The sequence below is a fragment of the Sander lucioperca genome, chromosome 7 (genome assembly GCF_008315115.2).
Source record: "Sander lucioperca isolate FBNREF2018 chromosome 7, SLUC_FBN_1.2, whole genome shotgun sequence".
NCBI classification, from domain to species: domain Eukaryota; kingdom Metazoa; phylum Chordata; class Actinopteri; order Perciformes; family Percidae; genus Sander; species Sander lucioperca.
This window is the reverse complement of record NC_050179.1, coordinates 22,901,628-22,919,479: the sequence shown is the minus strand read 5'-3', so window position 1 is coordinate 22,919,479 and position 17,852 is coordinate 22,901,628. Positions and strand designations below refer to the sequence as shown.

The 17,852-nt window shown below is 49.2% G+C and overlaps 1 protein-coding gene across 1 annotated transcript in view; it reads left to right on the top strand.

Annotated features, from left to right (window-relative positions):
• Positions 1-17,617, top strand: part of lamb4 (laminin, beta 4) — a 65,826-nt gene extending 48,209 nt beyond the window's left edge. The window contains exons 31-36 of the mRNA XM_031316235.2: positions 9,013-9,151; positions 9,535-9,742; positions 9,955-10,090; positions 10,214-10,384; positions 11,775-11,928; positions 17,183-17,617. Of these exons, the coding sequence (XP_031172095.2) occupies positions 9,013-9,151; positions 9,535-9,742; positions 9,955-10,090; positions 10,214-10,384; positions 11,775-11,928; positions 17,183-17,322 (948 nt within the window). The 3' untranslated portion in view covers positions 17,323-17,617. The remainder of the gene's footprint in view (positions 1-9,012; positions 9,152-9,534; positions 9,743-9,954; positions 10,091-10,213; positions 10,385-11,774; positions 11,929-17,182) is intronic.
• The last annotated feature ends 235 nt before the right edge of the window (positions 17,618-17,852 follow it).

Below are 17,852 nucleotides of genomic sequence, written 5' to 3'. Positions count from 1 at the left end.
CTCAGCCTGACTCGACCTAGTCGCTCCTCCTCAGCCTGGCTCGACCTAGTCTCTCCTCCTCAGCCTGACCTAGTCTCTCCTCCTCAGCCCGACTCGACCTAGTCTCTCCTCCTCAGCCTGACTCGACCTAGTCTCTCCTCCTCAGCCTGACTCGACCTGGTCTCTCCTCCTCAGTCTGACTCGACCTGGTCTCTCCTCCTCAGTCTGACTCGACCTAGTCTCTCCTCCTCAGCCTGACTCGACCTAGTCTCTCCTCCTCAGCCTGACTCGACCTAGTCTCTCCTCCTCAGCCTGACTCGACCTAGTCTCTCCTCCTCAGCCTGACCTAGTCTCTCCTCCTCAGCCTGACCTAGTCTCTCCTCCTCAGTCTGACTCGACCTAGTCTCTCCTCCTCAGCCTGACTCGACCTAGTCTCTCCTCCTCAGTCTGACTCGACCTAGTCTCTCCTCCTCAGCCTGACTCGACCTAGTCTCTCCTCCTCAGCCTGACTCGACCTAGTCTCTCCTCCTCAGCCTGACTCGACCTAGTCTCTCCTCCTCAGCCTGACCTAGTCTCTCCTCCTCAGCCTGACCTAGTCTCTCCTCCTCAGCCCGACTCGACCTAGTCTCTCCTCCTCAGCCTGACTCGACCTAGTCTCTCCTCCTCAGTCTGACTCGACCTAGTCTCTCCTCCTCAGTCTGACTCGACCTAGTCTCTCCTCCTCAGCCTGACTCGACCTAGTCTCTCCTTCTCAGCCTGACCTAGTCTCTCCTCCTCAGCCTGGCTCGACCTAGTCTCTCCTCCTCAGCCTGACCTAGTCTCTCCTCCTCAGCCTGACTCGATGTAGTCTCTCCTCCTCAGTCCGACTCGATGTAGTCTCTCCTCCTCAGCCTGACTCGACCTAGTCGCTCCTCCTCAGCCTGGCTCGACCTAGTCTCTCCTCCTCAGCCTGACCTAGTCTCTCCTCCTCAGCCCGACTCGACCTAGTCTCTCCTCCTCAGCCTGACCTAGTCTCTCCTTCTCAGCCGGACCTAGTCTCTCCTCCTCAGCCTGACTCCACCTAGTCTCTCCTCCTCAGCCTGACCTAGTCTCTCCTCCTCAGTCTGACTCGACCTAGTCTCTCCTCCTCAGTCTGACTCCACCTAGTCTCTCCTCCTCAGCCTGACTCGACCTAGTGTCTCCTCCTCAGCCTGACTTGACCTAGTCTCTCCTCCTCAGCCTGACTCGACCTAGTCACTCCTCAGTCCGACTCGATGTAGTCTCTCCTCCTCAGCCTGACTCGATGTAGTCTCTCCTCCTCAGTCCGACTCGATGTAGTCTCTCCTCCTCAGCCTGACTCGACCTAGTCGCTCCTCCTCAGCCTGGCTCGACCTAGTCTCTCCTCCTCAGTCTGACTCGACCTAGTCTCTCCTCCTCAGCCTGACTCGACCTAGTCTCTCCTCCTCAGTCTGACTCGACCTAGTCTCTCCTCCTCAGTCTGACTCGACCTAGTCTCTCCTCCTCAGCCTGACTCGACCTAGTCTCTCCTCCTCAGTCTGACTCGACCTAGTCTCTCCTCCTCAGCCTGACTCGACCTAGTCACTCCTCAGTCCGACTCGATGTAGTCTCTCCTCCTCAGCCTGACTCGATGTAGTCTCTCCTCCTCAGTCCGACTCGATGTAGTCTCTCCTCCTCAGCCTGACTCGACCTAGTCGCTCCTCCTCAGCCTGGCTCGACCTAGTCTCTCCTCCTCAGTCTGACTCGACCTAGTCTCTCCTCCTCAGCCTGACTCGACCTAGTCTCTCCTCCTCAGTCTGACTCGACCTAGTCTCTCCTCCTCAGCCTGACTCGACCTAGTCTCTCCTCCTCAGTCTGACTCGACCTAGTCTCTCCTCCTCAGCCTGACTCGACCTAGTCACTCCTCAGTCCGACTCGATGTAGTCTCTCCTCCTCAGCCTGACTCGATGTAGTCTCTCCTCCTCAGTCCGACTCGATGTAGTCTCTCCTCCTCAGCCTGACTCGACCTAGTCGCTCCTCCTCAGCCTGGCTCGACCTAGTCTCTCCTCCTCAGTCTGACTCGACCTAGTCTCTCCTCCTCAGCCTGACTCGACCTAGTCTCTCCTCCTCAGCCTGACTCGACCTAGTCTCTCCTCCTCAGCCTGACTCGACCTAGTCTCTCCTCCTCATCCTGACTCGACCTAGTCTCTCCTCCTCAGCCTGGCTCAACCTAGTCTCTCCTCCTCAGCCTGACCTAGTCTCTCCTCCTCAGCCCGACTCGACCTAGTCTCTCCTCCTCAGCCTGACCTAGTCTCTCCTCCTCAGCCTGACCTAGTCTCTCCTTCTCAGCCTGACCTAGTCTCTCCTCCTCAGCCCGACTCGACCTAGTCTCTCCTTCTCAGCCTGACCTAGTCTCTCCTCCTCAGCCTGGCTCGACCTAGTCTCTCCTCCTCAGCCTGACCTAGTCTCTCCTCCTCAGTCCGACTCGATGTAGTCTCTCCTCCTCAGCCTGACTCGATGTAGTCTCTCCTCCTCAGTCCGACTCGATGTAGTCTCTCCTCCTCAGCCTGACTCGACCTAGTCGCTCCTCCTCAGCCTGGCTCGACCTAGTCTCTCCTCCTCAGTCTGACTCGACCTAGTCTCTCCTCCTCAGCCTGACTCGACCTAGTCTCTCCTCCTCAGTCTGACTCGACCTAGTCTCTCCTCCTCAGCCTGACTCGATGTAGTCTCTCCTCCTCAGTCCGACTCGATGTAGTCTCTCCTCCTCAGCCTGACTCGACCTAGTCGCTCCTCCTCAGCCTGGCTCGACCTAGTCTCTCCTCCTCAGTCTGACTCGACCTAGTCTCTCCTCCTCAGCCTGACTCGACCTAGTCTCTCCTCCTCAGCCTGACTCGACCTAGTCTCTCCTCCTCAGCCTGACTCGACCTAGTCTCTCCTCCTCATCCTGACTCGACCTAGTCTCTCCTCCTCAGCCTTGCTCAACCTAGTCTCTCCTCCTCAGCCTGACCTAGTCTCTCCTCCTCAGCCCGACTCGACCTAGTCTCTCCTCCTCAGCCTGACCTAGTCTCTCCTCCTCAGCCTGACCTAGTCTCTCCTTCTCAGCCTGACCTAGTCTCTCCTCCTCAGCCCGACTCGACCTAGTCTCTCCTTCTCAGCCTGACCTAGTCTCTCCTCCTCAGCCTGGCTCGACATAGTCTCTCCTCCTCAACCTGACTTGACCTAGTCTCTCCTCCTCAGCCTGACTCGACCTAGTCACTCCTTAGTCCGACTCAATGTAGTCTCTCCTCCTCAGCCTGACTCGATGTAGTCTCTCCTCCTCAGTCCGACTCGATGTAGTCTCTCCTCCTCAGCCTGACTCGACCTAGTCGCTCCTCCTCAGCCTGACTCCACCTAGTCTCTCCTCCTCAGCCTAACTCGACCTAGTCGCTCCTCCTCAGCCTGACTCGACCTAGTCTCTCCTCCTCAGTCTGACTCGACCTGGTCTCTACTCCTCAGTCTGGCTCGACCTAGTCTCTCCTCCTCAGCCTGACTCGACCTAGTCTCTCCTCCTCAGCCTGACTCGACCTAGTCTCTACTCCTCAGTCTGGCTCGACCTAGTCTCTCCTCCTCAGCCTGACTCCACCTAGTCTCTACTCCTCAGTCTGACTCCACCTAGTCTCTCCTCCTCAGCCTGACCTAGTCTCTCCTCCTCAGCCTGACCTAGTCTCTCCTCCTCAGCCAGACTCGACCTAGTCTCTCCTCCTCAGCCTGAATCGACCTAGTCTTTCCTCCTCAGTCTGGCTCGACCTAGTCTCTCCTCCTCAGCCTGACTCCACCTAGTCTCTCCTCCTCAGCCTGACTCGATGTAGTCTCTCCTCCTCAGTCCGACTCGATGTAGTCTCTCCTCCTCAGCCTGACTCGACCTAGTCTCTCCTCCTCAGCCTGACCTAGTCTCTCCTTCTCAGCCGGACCTAGTCTCTCCTCCTCAGCCTGACTCGACCTAGTCTCTCCTCCTCAACCTGACTCCACCTAGTCTCTCCTCAGCCTGACTCGACCTTTTCTCTCCTCCTCAGTCTGACTCGACCTGGTCTCTCCTCCTCAGTCTGACTCGACCTGGTCTCTCCTCCTCAGTCTGACTCGACCTGGTCTCTCCTCCTCAGCCTGACTCGACCTAGTCTCTCCTCCTCAGCCTGACTCGACCTAGTCTCTCCTCCTCAGCCTGACTCGACCTAGTCTCTCCTCCTCAGCCTGACCTAGTCTCTCCTCCTCAGCCTGACCTAGTCTCTCCTCCTCAGTCTGACTCGACCTAGTCTCTCCTCCTCAGCCTGACTCGACCTAGTCTCTCCTCCTCAGTCTGACTCGACCTAGTCTCTCCTCCTCAGCCTGACTCGACCTAGTCTCTCCTCCTCAGCCTGACTCGACCTAGTCTCTCCTCCTCAGCCTGACTCGACCTAGTCTCTCCTCCTCAGCCTGACCTAGTCTCTCCTCCTCAGCCTGACCTAGTCTCTCCTCCTCAGTCTGACTCGACCTAGTCTCTCCTCCTCAGCCTGACTCGACCTAGTCTCTCCTCCTCAGTCTGACTCGACCTAGTCTCTCCTCCTCAGTCTGACTCGACCTAGTCTCTCCTCCTCAGCCTGACTCGACCTAGTCTCTCCTTCTCAGCCTGACCTAGTCTCTCCTCCTCAGCCTGGCTCGACCTAGTCTCTCCTCCTCAGCCTGACCTAGTCTCTCCTCCTCAGCCTGACTCGATGTAGTCTCTCCTCCTCAGTCCGACTCGATGTAGTCTCTCCTCCTCAGCCTGACTCGACCTAGTCGCTCCTCCTCAGCCTGGCTCGACCTAGTCTCTCCTCCTCAGCCTGACCTAGTCTCTCCTCCTCAGCCCGACTCGACCTAGTCTCTCCTCCTCAGCCTGACCTAGTCTCTCCTCCTCAGCCTGACCTAGTCTCTCCTTCTCAGCCGGACCTAGTCTCTCCTCCTCAGCCTGACTCCACCTAGTCTCTCCTCCTCAGCCTGACCTAGTCTCTCCTCCTCAGTCTGACTCGACCTAGTTTCTCCTCCTCAGTCTGACTCCACCTAGTCTCTCCTCCTCAGCCTGACTCGACCTAGTCTCTCCTCCTCAGCCTGACTCGACCTAGTCACTCCTCAGTCCGACTCGATGTAGTCTCTCCTCCTCAGCCTGACTCGATGTAGTCTCTCCTCCTCAGTCCAACTCGATGTAGTCTCTCCTCCTCAGCCTGACTCGACCTAGTCGCTCCTCCTCAGCCTGGCTCGACCTAGTCTCTCCTCCTCAGCCTGACTCGACCTAGTCTCTCCTCCTCAGCCTGACTCGACCTAGTCTCTCCTCCTCAGTCTGACTCGACCTAGTCTCTCCTCCTCAGTCTGACTCGACCTAGTCTCTCCTCCTCAGCCTGACTCGACCTAGTCTCTCCTCCTCAGTCTGACTCGACCTAGTCTCTCCTCCTCAGCCTGACTCGACCTAGTCACTCCTCAGTCCGACTCGATGTAGTCTCTCCTCCTCAGCCTGACTCGATGTAGTCTCTCCTCCTCAGTCCGACTCGATGTAGTCTCTCCTCCTCAGCCTGACTCGACCTAGTCGCTCCTCCTCAGCCTGGCTCGACCTAGTCTCTCCTCCTCAGTCTGACTCGACCTAGTCTCTCCTCCTCAGCCTGACTCGACCTAGTCTCTCCTCCTCAGTCTGACTCGACCTAGTCTCTCCTCCTCAGCCTGACTCGACCTAGTCTCTCTTCCTCAGTCTGACTCGACCTAGTCTCTCCTCCTCAGCCTGACTCGACCTAGTCACTCCTCAGTCTGACTCGACCTAGTCGCTCCTCCTCAGCCTGGCTCGACCTAGTCTCTCCTCCTCAGTCTGACTCGACCTAGTCTCTCCTCCTCAGCCTGACTCGACCTAGTCTCTCCTCCTCAGTCTGGCTCGACCTAGTCTCTCCTCCTCAGTCTGACTCGACCTAGTCTCTCCTCCTCAGCCTGACTCGACCTAGTCTCTCCTCCTCAGCCTGACTCGACCTAGTCTCTCCTCCTCAGCCTGACTCGACCTAGTCTCTCCTCCTCAGCCTGACTCGACCTAGTCTCTCCTCCTCATCCTGACTCGACCTAGTCTCTCCTCCTCAGCCTGGCTCACCTAGTCTCTCCTCCTCAGCCTGACCTAGTCTCTCCTCCTCAGCCCGACTCGACCTAGTCTCTCCTCCTCAGCCTGACCTAGTCTCTCCTCCTCAGCCTGACCTAGTCTCTCCTTCTCAGCCTGACCTAGTCTCTCCTCCTCAGCCCGACTCGACCTAGTCTCTCCTTCTCAGCCTGACCTAGTCTCTCCTCCTCAGCCTGGCTCGACCTAGTCTCTCCTCCTCAGCCTGACCTAGTCTCTCCTCCTCAGCCTGACCTAGTCTCTCCTCCTCAGCCCGACTCGACATAGTCTCTCCTCCTCAACCTGACTTGACCTAGTCTCTCCTCCTCAGCCTGACTCGACCTAGTCACTCCTTAGTCCGACTCAATGTAGTCTCTCCTCCTCAGCCTGACTCGATGTAGTCTCTCCTCCTCAGTCCGACTCGATGTAGTCTCTCCTCCTCAGCCTGACTCGACCTAGTCGCTCCTCCTCAGCCTGGCTCGACCTAGTCTCTCCTCCTCAGCCTGACCTAGTCTCTCCTCCTCAGCCCGACTCGACCTAGTCTCTCCTCCTCAGCCTGACCTAGTCTCTCCTCCTCAGCCTGACCTAGTCTCTCCTTCTCAGCCGGACCTAGTCTCTCCTCCTCAGCCTGACTCCACCTGGTCTCTCGACCTAGTCTCTCCTCCTCAGCCTGACTCCACCTAGTCTCTCCTCCTCAGCCTGACCTAGTCTCTCCTCCTCAGCCTGACCTAGTCTCTCCTCCTCAGTCTGACTCCACCTAGTCTCTCCTCCTCAGCCTGACTCGACCTAGTCGCTCCTCCTCAGCCTGACTCGACCTAGTCTCTCCTCCTCAGTCTGACTCGATCTGGTCTCTCCTCCTCAGCCTGGCTCGACCTAGTCTCTCCTCCTCAGCCTGACCTAGTCTCTCCTTCTCAGCCTGACCTAGTCTCTCCTCCTCAGCCCGACTCGACCTAGTCTCTCCTCCTCAGCCCGACTCGACCTAGTCTCTCCTCCTCAGCCTGACTTGACCTAGTCTCTCCTCCTCAGCCTGACTCGACCTGGTCTCTCCTCCTCAGCCTGACTCGACCTAGTCTCTCCTCCTCAGCCTGACCTAGTCTCTCCTCCTCAGCCTTACTCGACCTAGTCTCTCCTCCTCAGTCTGGCTCGACCTAGTCTCTCCTCCTCAGCCTGACTCGACCTAGTCTCTCCTCCTCAGCCTGGCTCGACCTAGTCTCTCCTCCTCAGCCTGACTCGACCTAGTCTCTCCTCCTCAGCCTGACTCGACCTAGTCTCTCCTCCTCAGCCTGACTCGACCTAGTCTCTCCTCCTCAGCCTGACTCTACCTAGTCTCTCCTCCTCAGCCTGACTCCACCTAGTCTCTCCTCCTCAGCCTGACCTAGTCTCTCCTCCTCAGCCTGACTCCACCTAGTCTCTCCTCCTCAGCCTGACCTAGTCTCTCCTCCTCAGCCTGACCTAGTCTCTCCTCCTCAGCCTGACTCGACCTAGTCTCTCCTCCCCAGCCTGACTCCACCTAGTCTCTCCTCCTCAGCCTGACCTAGTCTCTCCTCCTCAGCCTGACTCCACCTAGTCTCTCCTCCTCAGTCTGACTTGACCTAGTCTCTCCTCCTCAGCCTGACTCCACCTAGTCTCTCCTCCTCAGCCTGACCTAGTCTCTCCTCCTCAGCCTGACCTAGTCTCTCCTCCTCAGTCTGACTCGACCTAGTCTCTCCTCCTCAGCCTGACTCGACCTAGTCTCTCCTCCTCAGCCTGACTCGACCTAGTCTCTCCTCCTCAGCCTGACTCGACCTAGTCTCTCCTCCTCAGTCTGACTCGACCTAGTCTCTCCTCCTCAGTCTGACTCCACCTAGTCTCTCCTCCTCAGCCTGACTCGACCTAGTGTCTCCTCCTCAGCCTGACTTGACCTAGTCTCTCCTCCTCAGCCTGACTCGACCTAGTCACTCCTCAGTCCGACTCGATGTAGTCTCTCCTCCTCAGCCTGACTCGATGTAGTCTCTCCTCCTCAGTCCGACTCGATGTAGTCTCTCCTCCTCAGCCTGACTCGACCTAGTCGCTCCTCCTCAGTCTGGCTCGACCTAGTCTCTCCTCCTCAGTCTGACTCGACCTAGTCTCTCCTCCTCAGTCTGACTCGACCTAGTCTCTCCTCCTCAGCCTGACTCGACCTAGTCTCTCCTCCTCAGCCTGACTCGACCTAGTCTCTCCTCCTCAGTCTGACTCGACCTAGTCTCTCCTCAGCCTGACTCGACCTAGTCACTCCTCAGTCCGACTCGATGTAGTCTCTCCTCCTCAGCCTGACTCGATGTAGTCTCTCCTCCTCAGTCCGACTCGATGTAGTCTCTCCTCCTCAGCCTGACTCGACCTAGTCGCTCCTCCTCAGCCTGGCTCGACCTAGTCTCTCCTCCTCAGTCTGACTCGACCTAGTCTCTCCTCCTCAGTCTGACTCGACCTAGTCTCTCCTCCTCAGCCTGACTCGACCTAGTCTCTCCTCCTCAGCCTGACTCGACCTAGTCTCTCCTCCTCAGCCTGACTCGACCTAGTCTCTCCTCCTCATCCTGACTCGACCTAGTCTCTCCTCCTCAGCCTGACTTGACCTAGTCTCTCCTCCTCAGCCTGGCTTGACCTTCATGAAACGTACCAAGCCAGGATGCTCAGATTAGACTAGGTCAAGCCTCACTTTATCAGTTATCCTGCATTTATTTTGTGCAACACCCCACAGTTCTGTCTCCATATATATAAACACATCATATTTATGTTGTTATTGTCCAAGTATCAGTAAGACGTGATTTATAAGAAACTCTGCAGAAACGGACGTTGTTAACAGAATGTTGCTAACTATGGAGATAGAAATACAGGCCACATTATCATATTACTGGTCACTTTACTGCCTGGTTGTTAAATAATGTTATAACTGTTAAATAAATGTTATAGCTGTATTTGTGTGTCAGATCAAAGATGTCCAGCGGGCAGCTCAGGACACCAAAGAGCGGGCCAAAGTCCTCCAGGACCAGATCAATGACAGCATGGACTCCCTGGAGAGAGAGAAGAATCAAACCAAGCAGCTGATCCAGCGAGTCAACCTGATGGGTCAGTGTTCAGTCCTCACCTAGAGGACTCTGGTACAGCCATCTAATCGATTCACACATCAGAGATTCTGATGATGTGAGGCGTCATGTTTTGGTTTTCAGACACTGACATACTATTGAGTTTAAAGTCCGATATACTGGGTGTGCAGCAGTTATAAACACATACAAGAAGATATACACACAGTCACTAGTGGGGTGGATTGGGGGGAATAGAGTAAGCCTGAACAACAATAAGATACTAAGTACTAAGCAAGGTACATGGGTAGCAGTGTCAAAGTAGCCTACACAGGGTAGGAAAAGTGCTTATCAGCATTACAAAGTTGACACAATATAATCAACAACCGTCGTACAACTGAAAGGTAACTCATGTTTTCTCCCGGACAGATGAGATGGTTCCGCCGGAGGACATCGAGAAAATGTCCCGAGCTGTTCTGGCCATCCAGTTGCCAGGAACACCAGATCAGATCCAATCAATGATCAGAGACATCAACAATCTGCTGTCCAACACCATCAACATCCAAGACGACCTGAGCTACCTGCAGGAGACCGCCAAGACCACCCAAGACCTGCTGCAGAGAGCTTGGGAACTCAAGTCAGTGTCTGAAAACATGAAGTATCTCTCTGAAAACATCTGTTGACTGTGTAAAACATGAAATATCTCTCTGAAAACACTAATTTATTAACTCTGTGAAAACAAGAACCTTAACTGACTAAAATACAAGATTTGAACTGAAACACACAACTTTAACCTTAGTGTCTTCATGAAGAAACTTGTATTTTGAAGCTGTGTTGTCTTGTGTTAAGGGAGCGGACAAAGAAGATTGATGTGACTGAGATCAGCAGAGACATTTCTGAAGCAGAGAAAGCTCAGGACAAAGCCATCAACGACCTGGACGCAGCTAGCCGAGACAGAGACATGACCAAAGACCGCATCCAAGATGTAAACATGTCTTCAAACATCAAATACTTAAATGTCTACAAACATCTGTCACCTTGGTTTAGCCCTGCCTGAGTTTAATGTTGAGGTTGATGTGTTTTCAATTTTTCTCTGTCTCTGTTTCAGATGAAAGACAATCTGAACGACGTCGAGACAAAGTTGATGAATCGTCGACCTAAAAATCTGCAGGACGAGATTGAAGCCCTGAAGGAGAAAACTGAACAGAACAAAGAGACGGCCAGAGACGCACAAGAAGCTGCAGGCTCTGCTTTAAACCAGACTACCGACACAGAACCAGTAAGACCTGTAACACAGAACCAGTAAAGTCCAGTTCAGAGCAACGGTTATTGTGTTACGCGAGCAGTGAATAGTGGACCCAAATGCAGAGATGAGGCCGGAAGGCAGGAGAAGGTTTGAGCGCGGGGATTTAGTTCATCAAAAAAACAAGGAAAATGCCAACAGAGAGTCCCCAAAAGCCAAGGGCAAAAACTTCCATCCAAAAAATACAAAACACAAGGAGATGCAAACCAAAAATCACAAGAGTCTCAAAAAACCAGGAAACAGGTAAAAAAAAAGGAAATCCAGGGAGTAACAACCTTGAATTGACTGACACAGGGAGGTAAAACGCACACAAACTGACACAAAACAATCTGACACAAGACAAAGGGAACACAGAGGCTAAATACAAGAGGTAATGAGCAAATAAGGGACAGGTGATACAACAGGTGAAACACATTAGGAGAGACAGAGTAATCAAAAAAGGCGGGAAAACACAGGAAGTAAAACTAGACAAGACAGAAAACCAGACTATCAAAATAAAACAAGAAACAGAAATATACATAACAGGAAACAGAAATATACACAATGAAATATACATAGTCCACAGGAAACATACAGAATAAATATACAAAACAGGAGACAGCAACAGAAATATACACACAGGCAACAGAAATGTCCATGACTGCAACATATTGAGGAGTTTAAACTTTAGTCTCCCTGAGAGTATCCGGTCTGCAGCCTTCTGAAAGCTGCCAGTTTCCACCAATGAGACGAGACGGTGAATCATCTCCATAGAAACCACTCTCTGTACTTCCTTTCTAACTTCAGACTTCTCAGGCTTTTTGTAGCTAGATATCATTACTAGCATCTTAAATATGAATGAGGATTGTGATAGTAAGATACCACATCTGCATTTCTAGTAGAGATGAAACGGAGAAAACAATGTTTTATTTCTCTGATTCTCTGCTTTGTTCTGATGCTGCTCCCTTTCTTCAGTCTCTCTCTAGCTCTCTCCACCACATACCGTGATCTCTAACTCGCTCCACCACATACCGTGATCTCTAGCTGGCTCCACCACATACCGTGATCGCTAGCTCGCTCCACCACATACCGTGCTCGCGGCGCTCATTGAGCCTCCGTCTTAAACTCTGACATTTCCACCAGCTGACAGCTTGTAACACAGAAATAAAATGGATTCTCGATCATTTTAGTTCTATGGTTTGTAGCTGAGTCGACCAGCTGACTTCTCTATTTGTTGTTGAAACAGAAAACGTCTCTTACGTTCTAAAACCAGCCTCTGGAGACTCAATCAGCTAAGTCGCAGCTATTTGAGTCAAGCTGAGACGGGCCGGTACAGACTGCTGAGACTTGTTGTCACAGTGTTTCTGTCTGACTGTCTCTGGAACAGGAGCTGGAGGACGTGATGAAACTGTTTGAGCTTTTAAAACAAAAAAACTCCAACCAGACGGTTCAGAGTGAAGCCAGAGAACGTCTGAAGAACATCGTGGAGGAGGCGGAGAAGATGAAGAAACAGGTGGAGGACAAACTGCAACAGATACAAGGTACAACTAGTACTTTTACTATAATATCAACAGATACAAGGTACAACCAGTACTTTTAATTTTTAATACCAATAGATACAAGGTACAACTAGTACTTTTACTATAAAATCAATAATACCCACAGATACAAGGTACAAATAGTACTTTTACTTGATAATACCCACAGATGCAAGGTGCAACTAGTACTTTTACTTCATAATATTCAGTCTGGTAAAGTGTAAATGATCATCATTATTAGTTATAATCTGTTAGTATCTGCAGAGCAGATTTCTCCTCTCTGAAGAAACAGGTGGAGGACAAACTGCAACAGATACAAGGTACAACTAGTACTTTTACTATAATATCAACAGATACAAGGTACAACCAGTACTTTTAATTTTTAATACCAACAGATAAAAGGTACAACTAGTACTTTTACTATAATACCCACAGATACAAGGTGCAACTAGTACTTTTACTTGATAATACCCACAGATGCAAGGTGCAACTAGTACTTTTACTTCATAATATTCAGTCTGGTAAAGTGTAAATGATCATCATTATTAGTTATAATCTGTTAGTATCTGCAGAGCAGATTTCTCCTCTCTGTGAGCGCCGTCATCTCTACATGTCAGGGTTTTTTTTTTAGACAGATGGCATGTTCTCTGCTCATGTGTCCCAACATTAAACATCCACCTCACTTTAAATGTTCTACCCAAAAATTGTCTAAATCTCTTTAAATCAGGCTGGATATAATCAACTTGCTCTTCTTGTGAAAGGAACTGGGCAGAAATATGAAACTAGTACTTGTACTAGCTTGTACTCATCCTGACAGCAATGAACGTAAAAACATCACAATACATGGGCCAGAACAAACTCACTATGTCCAACAAATTCAATTCAATTCAATTTTATTTATAGTATCAAATCATAACAAGAGTTATCTCGAGACACTTTACAGATAGAGTAGGTCTAGACCACACTCTATAAAGCCCCAACAATTCCAATAGTTCCCCCAAGAGCAAGCATTAGCAGTGGCTATTGCGACAGTGGCGAGGAAAAACTCCCTTTTAGGAAGAAACCTCGGCAGACCCAGACTCTTGGTGGGCGGTGTCTGACGGTTGGGGTTATGGCGGTACAGGATGTAGCGTGGCACAGCAGAGCATGGGTGGACGCGGTGGACGCAGCAGGACGTAGCCGGGCATTGCAGGGAATCGCAGAGTGTAGCAGGGTGTAGCAGGTCCATAGCCACAGCTGCACCCAAGACCCAGGTCTTGGTGTCGCCCTAATCCGAGGCGATGTTCTGGGCGAAGAAGAAACATAAGGACTCCGGGGAGTAAACTCCCCAGAGCTAGGTGAGTAACAAGCACTTCTGAGACAGGATGTGCATAAAAGGAAACAAAAGAAAAGAGCGTGTCATAAGAAGGAACTTCCTCGGCAGTCTAGAATTATAACAGCATAACTAGGAGAGGCACTATATTATGATTATACGATAGGTAAATCTGATGACTGTAAAGAGAAGCAGGGGTGCTGTGTCTGCAGCTATACACCCTGCCCCGCCGGTCTAGGCGTTCACTGCAACTCCTCACTCCCTAACTATAAGCTTTATCAAAGAGGAGAGTTTTCAGTTTAGTCTTAAATGTAGCGACGGTGTCTGCCCCCCGAACCCAGATTGGGAGCTGGTTCCACAGGAGAGGAGCCTGATAGCTGAAGGCTCTGGCTCCCATTCTACTTTTAGAGACTCTAGGAACCACAAGTAACTCTGCATTCTGGGAGCGTAGTGCTCTAGTGGGACAATAAGGTACTAAGAGGTCCTCAAGATATGAAGGAGCTTGACCATTTAGAGCTTTATAGGTCAGAAGAAGGATTTTAAATTCAATCCTGGATTTTACAGGAAGCCAATGGAGAGAAGCTAATACAGGAGAAATATGATCTCTTTTCTTAGTTCGTGTCAGAACACGCGCTGCAGCATTCTGGATCAGCTGGAGAGTCCTAACGGACTTATTTGAGCATCCTGATAATAAGGAATTACAGTAGTCCAGCCTGGAAGTAACGAATGCATGGACTAGTTTTTCTGCATCGTTTTGAGATAGGATGTTCCTGATTTTAGCAATGTTACGAAGGTGAAAAAAGGCTGTTCTAGAGGTGTGTTTTAGATGGGCGTTAAAGGATAGATCCTGATCAAAAATAACTCCTAGATTTCTGACAGTAGTACTGGAGGCCAGGGCAATGCCATCCAGAGTAATTATATCTTCGGCTAATGAGGTTCGTAGGGGTTTGGAGCCCAGCACAATAACTTCGGTTTTGTTTTAGTTTAACATCAGGAAATTGTAGGTCATCCATGATTTTATATCTTTAATGCAAGCTTGAAGTTTAGCTAGCTGGCTGCTTTCGTCTGGCTTGATTGACAGATATAATTTGGTGTCATCCGCATAACAGTGAAAGTTAATTGAGTGTTTCCTAATAATATTGCCTAGAGGAAGCATATATAAGGAGAATAGAATTGGTCCAAGCACTGAGCCTTGAGGAACGCCATGGTTAATTTTAGTGTAATTGGAGGGTTTATTGTTAACATTAACAAATTGCGATCGATCAGAGAAGTAGGACTTAAACCAGTTTAGTGCGATTCCTTTAATGCCAACTAAATGTTCCAGTCTCTGTAAGAGGATGGTATGGTCAATAGTATCGAATGCAGCACTAAGATCTAATAAGACAAGTACGGAGACAAGTCCTTTGTCTGATGCAGTTAGAAGATCGTTAGTGATTTTCACCAGTGCCGTCTCTGTGCTATGATGCTTTCTAAATCCTGACTGAAAGTCCTCAAATAAGCTATTGCTATGTAGGAAATCACATAACTGATTAGCGACTACTTTCTCAAGGATCTTGGAGAGAAAGGGAAGGTTAGATATAGGTCTATAGTTGGCTAAGACCTCAGGATCGAGGGTGGGTTTTTTCAGTAGAGGTTTTATCACAGCTACTTTAAATGACTGCGGTACATAACCTGTCAATAAAGACATATTTATCATATCTAGCAATGAAGTGTTAACCACGGGTAACGCTTCTTTAAGTAGCCTCGTTGGGATGGGGTCCAAGAGACAGGTAGATGGCTTAGCTGAAGAGACCTTTAGCATTAATTGTTGAGGGTTTATAGGATAAAAGCAATCTAAGTATATGTCAGGTCTAGTCGTTCTTTCTAGCAGTCTGTTAGTTAAAGGTGACCCATTAGAGGTTGGGGGAAAGAGGTGATGAATAGTATCTCTAATTGTTATAATTTTATCGTTAAAGAAACTCATGAAGTCGTCACTACTCAGAGCTATAGGAATAGATGGCTCAACAGAGCTGTGGCTATCTGTCAGCCTGGCTACAGTGCTGAAAAGAAACCTTGGGTTGTTCTTATTTTCTTCTATTAGTGATGAATAATAGTCTGATCTGGCCTTTCTTAGGGTCTTCCTATAGGTTTTCAGACTGTCTTGCCAGTCTAAACGAGATTCTTCCAGTTTGGTGGAGCGCCATTTACTTTCAAGTTTGCGCGAGATTTGCTTTAATTTACGAGTTTGGGAGTTATACCAAGGTGCTAGTTTCCTTTGCTTCATCGTCTTCTTTTTAAGGGGAGCAACAGAGTCTAAAGTAGTCCGTAGGCAGGCCGTAGCATCGTCTACGAAATTATCAATTTGAGAGGGACTAAAGTTTACATAAAGATCCTCTGTTATATTACGGCACGTTAAGGAGTTTAGTGCTGTTGGAATATCTTCCTTAAATTTAGCTATAGCACTGTCAGATAGGCTTCTAGCGTAGAAGCTTTTATCTAATTTCGTATAATCGGGTAGTAAGAATTCGAAAGTTATTAAGAAGTGGTCTGATAATAAAGGATTTTGCGGGAATACTATTACGTCTTCAATTTTGATGCCATATGCCAGCACAAGGTGAGGGTGTGGTTAAAACAGTGCGTGGCCTCATGCACACTCTGACTGAAACCAATTGAATCTAGTAGTGAGTTGAAAGCAGTACTAAGGCTATTGCTGTCAACGTCCACATGGATATTAAAATCACCTACAATAAGTACTTTGTCTGATTTTAGGACTACACATGATAAAAACTCTGAGAATTCCGATAAAAATTCACAATATGGACCTGGTGCTCGGTAAACAACAACAAATATAATTGGCTGTACTGTTTTCCATGTTGAATGCTGAAGGTTAAGAACGAGATTTTCAAAAGAGTTATAATTTAGTTTAGGTTTAGGATTAATTAACAGGTTTGAGTCAAATATGGCTGCAACTCCTCCTCCTCGGCCTGAGCCTCTGGGAATTTGAGTATTAATATGAGTGGGAGGAGTGGCTTCATTTAGACTGACATACTCTTCATGGCCCAGCCAGGTTTCAGTTAGACAGAATATATCAATTTGATTATCGGATATCAATTTGTTTACTAGTATTGCTTTAGAAGACAGAGATCTGATATTTAGTAGACCGCATCTAATTTTCCTATCCTGTTCTATCATTGCAGTGGTAGTTGTAATTCCAATTAGGTTGTTAAGTATTGCCCCTTTTTTGGTTACCTGTGGCTGACGTGAACTGGATGCTAAATTGACTATGTTTGCAGTCAACTTCTTATTACTTAGGGGATTCAACACTTTGTATGGTCTATTGTTGATTATAACTGGAATAGTACTAGTACTACATGTTACCCTGCAGAAAACATTTTCAGATTCATTCACTTGTAAAGTGCCATTAGGATCAATACCTGGGGGGCATGAATCTGTGATATTTTCAACAGAATGTCAATACTTAACTTTCAGTGTGGTCGTTATGTTGTCAGATAGCCTGGCTCCATGTCGGTTTGGGTGGAGACCATCATGTTTCAGCAGGCTGGGCCTCTCCCAGAACAAGTTGAAGTTGTCGACATAGGGAATGCCCAGGGAAGCGCAGTTGGGTTTCAGCCAGGTGTGGAGCCCGAACAGTCTGGACCATCTTTCAGCACCCTTTCTGTAGGTAGGTAGAGGCCCAGAAATGACGATCCGTTTTCCTGTGCCCATCAGGGTGGTGATGAGAGTGGTGAAGTCTTTTTGAAGTGCTGTCGACCGTCTCTCTCTGATGTCGTTTGTGCCCACATGCACGATGATGTTGTCGACCTTAGCGTGGCAGGCGAGGATGCTGGGAAGTTTGTGCTGGATGTTCAGTGTCGCTATTACACTGCCCAAAACAAACTAATTCTGAATGACGTCTGAATGAAGATATACAGTATATATGCTGTGTATATATTTGTGTGTTTTCAGATCTGGAGCAGAAGATCCAGAAGCTGATCCAGAACAAAGAGATCAAAGCGGCTGAGGTCTTCGTGTTGTTGGACACAGTGGATTCACTTCGACGGGAAATCTCCAAACGGGCCGAAGGATACATCACCTGTACCTCCTAAACACAGCTGACAGGGCTGGAGAGTAACTAGTTACATGTAATCTAATTACAAAATGAAGGTAACTGTAATCTGTTACAGTTACTGGGAGAAAATGTGTAATTAAATTACAGATATCTATGAAAATGTTCATGATTACATTTGTGGTTACATCTGAATATCTTCTGTAAAAAGCTAGGCTACATGTGGAATGATATTAATTTGGTTGCTTTGCATGTTTTTCATGTGCAAAATGTCTTGTGATGCCATTTCCTGCCACAGATTTTAGTAAAGTTTGGTGCTATTCTGATGCTTTGGATTGGTTCTCCTGTTTGAATTTACTGACTGTTAAATCGCCTCTCAAGCTGTCTGAGAGTCGCCACTAACGAAAAGTAATTAAATGTAAGAATCAGAATCAGAAAGAGATCTATTGCCAGGTAAGTAGCACTTGCTAGGAATTTGCCTTGGTTGATGGTGCATACATAAAAACAAAAATATAAAGTATAAAATGACATTACTTTGATAGAGTAATTTTTAAATAGGGTAACTTGTAA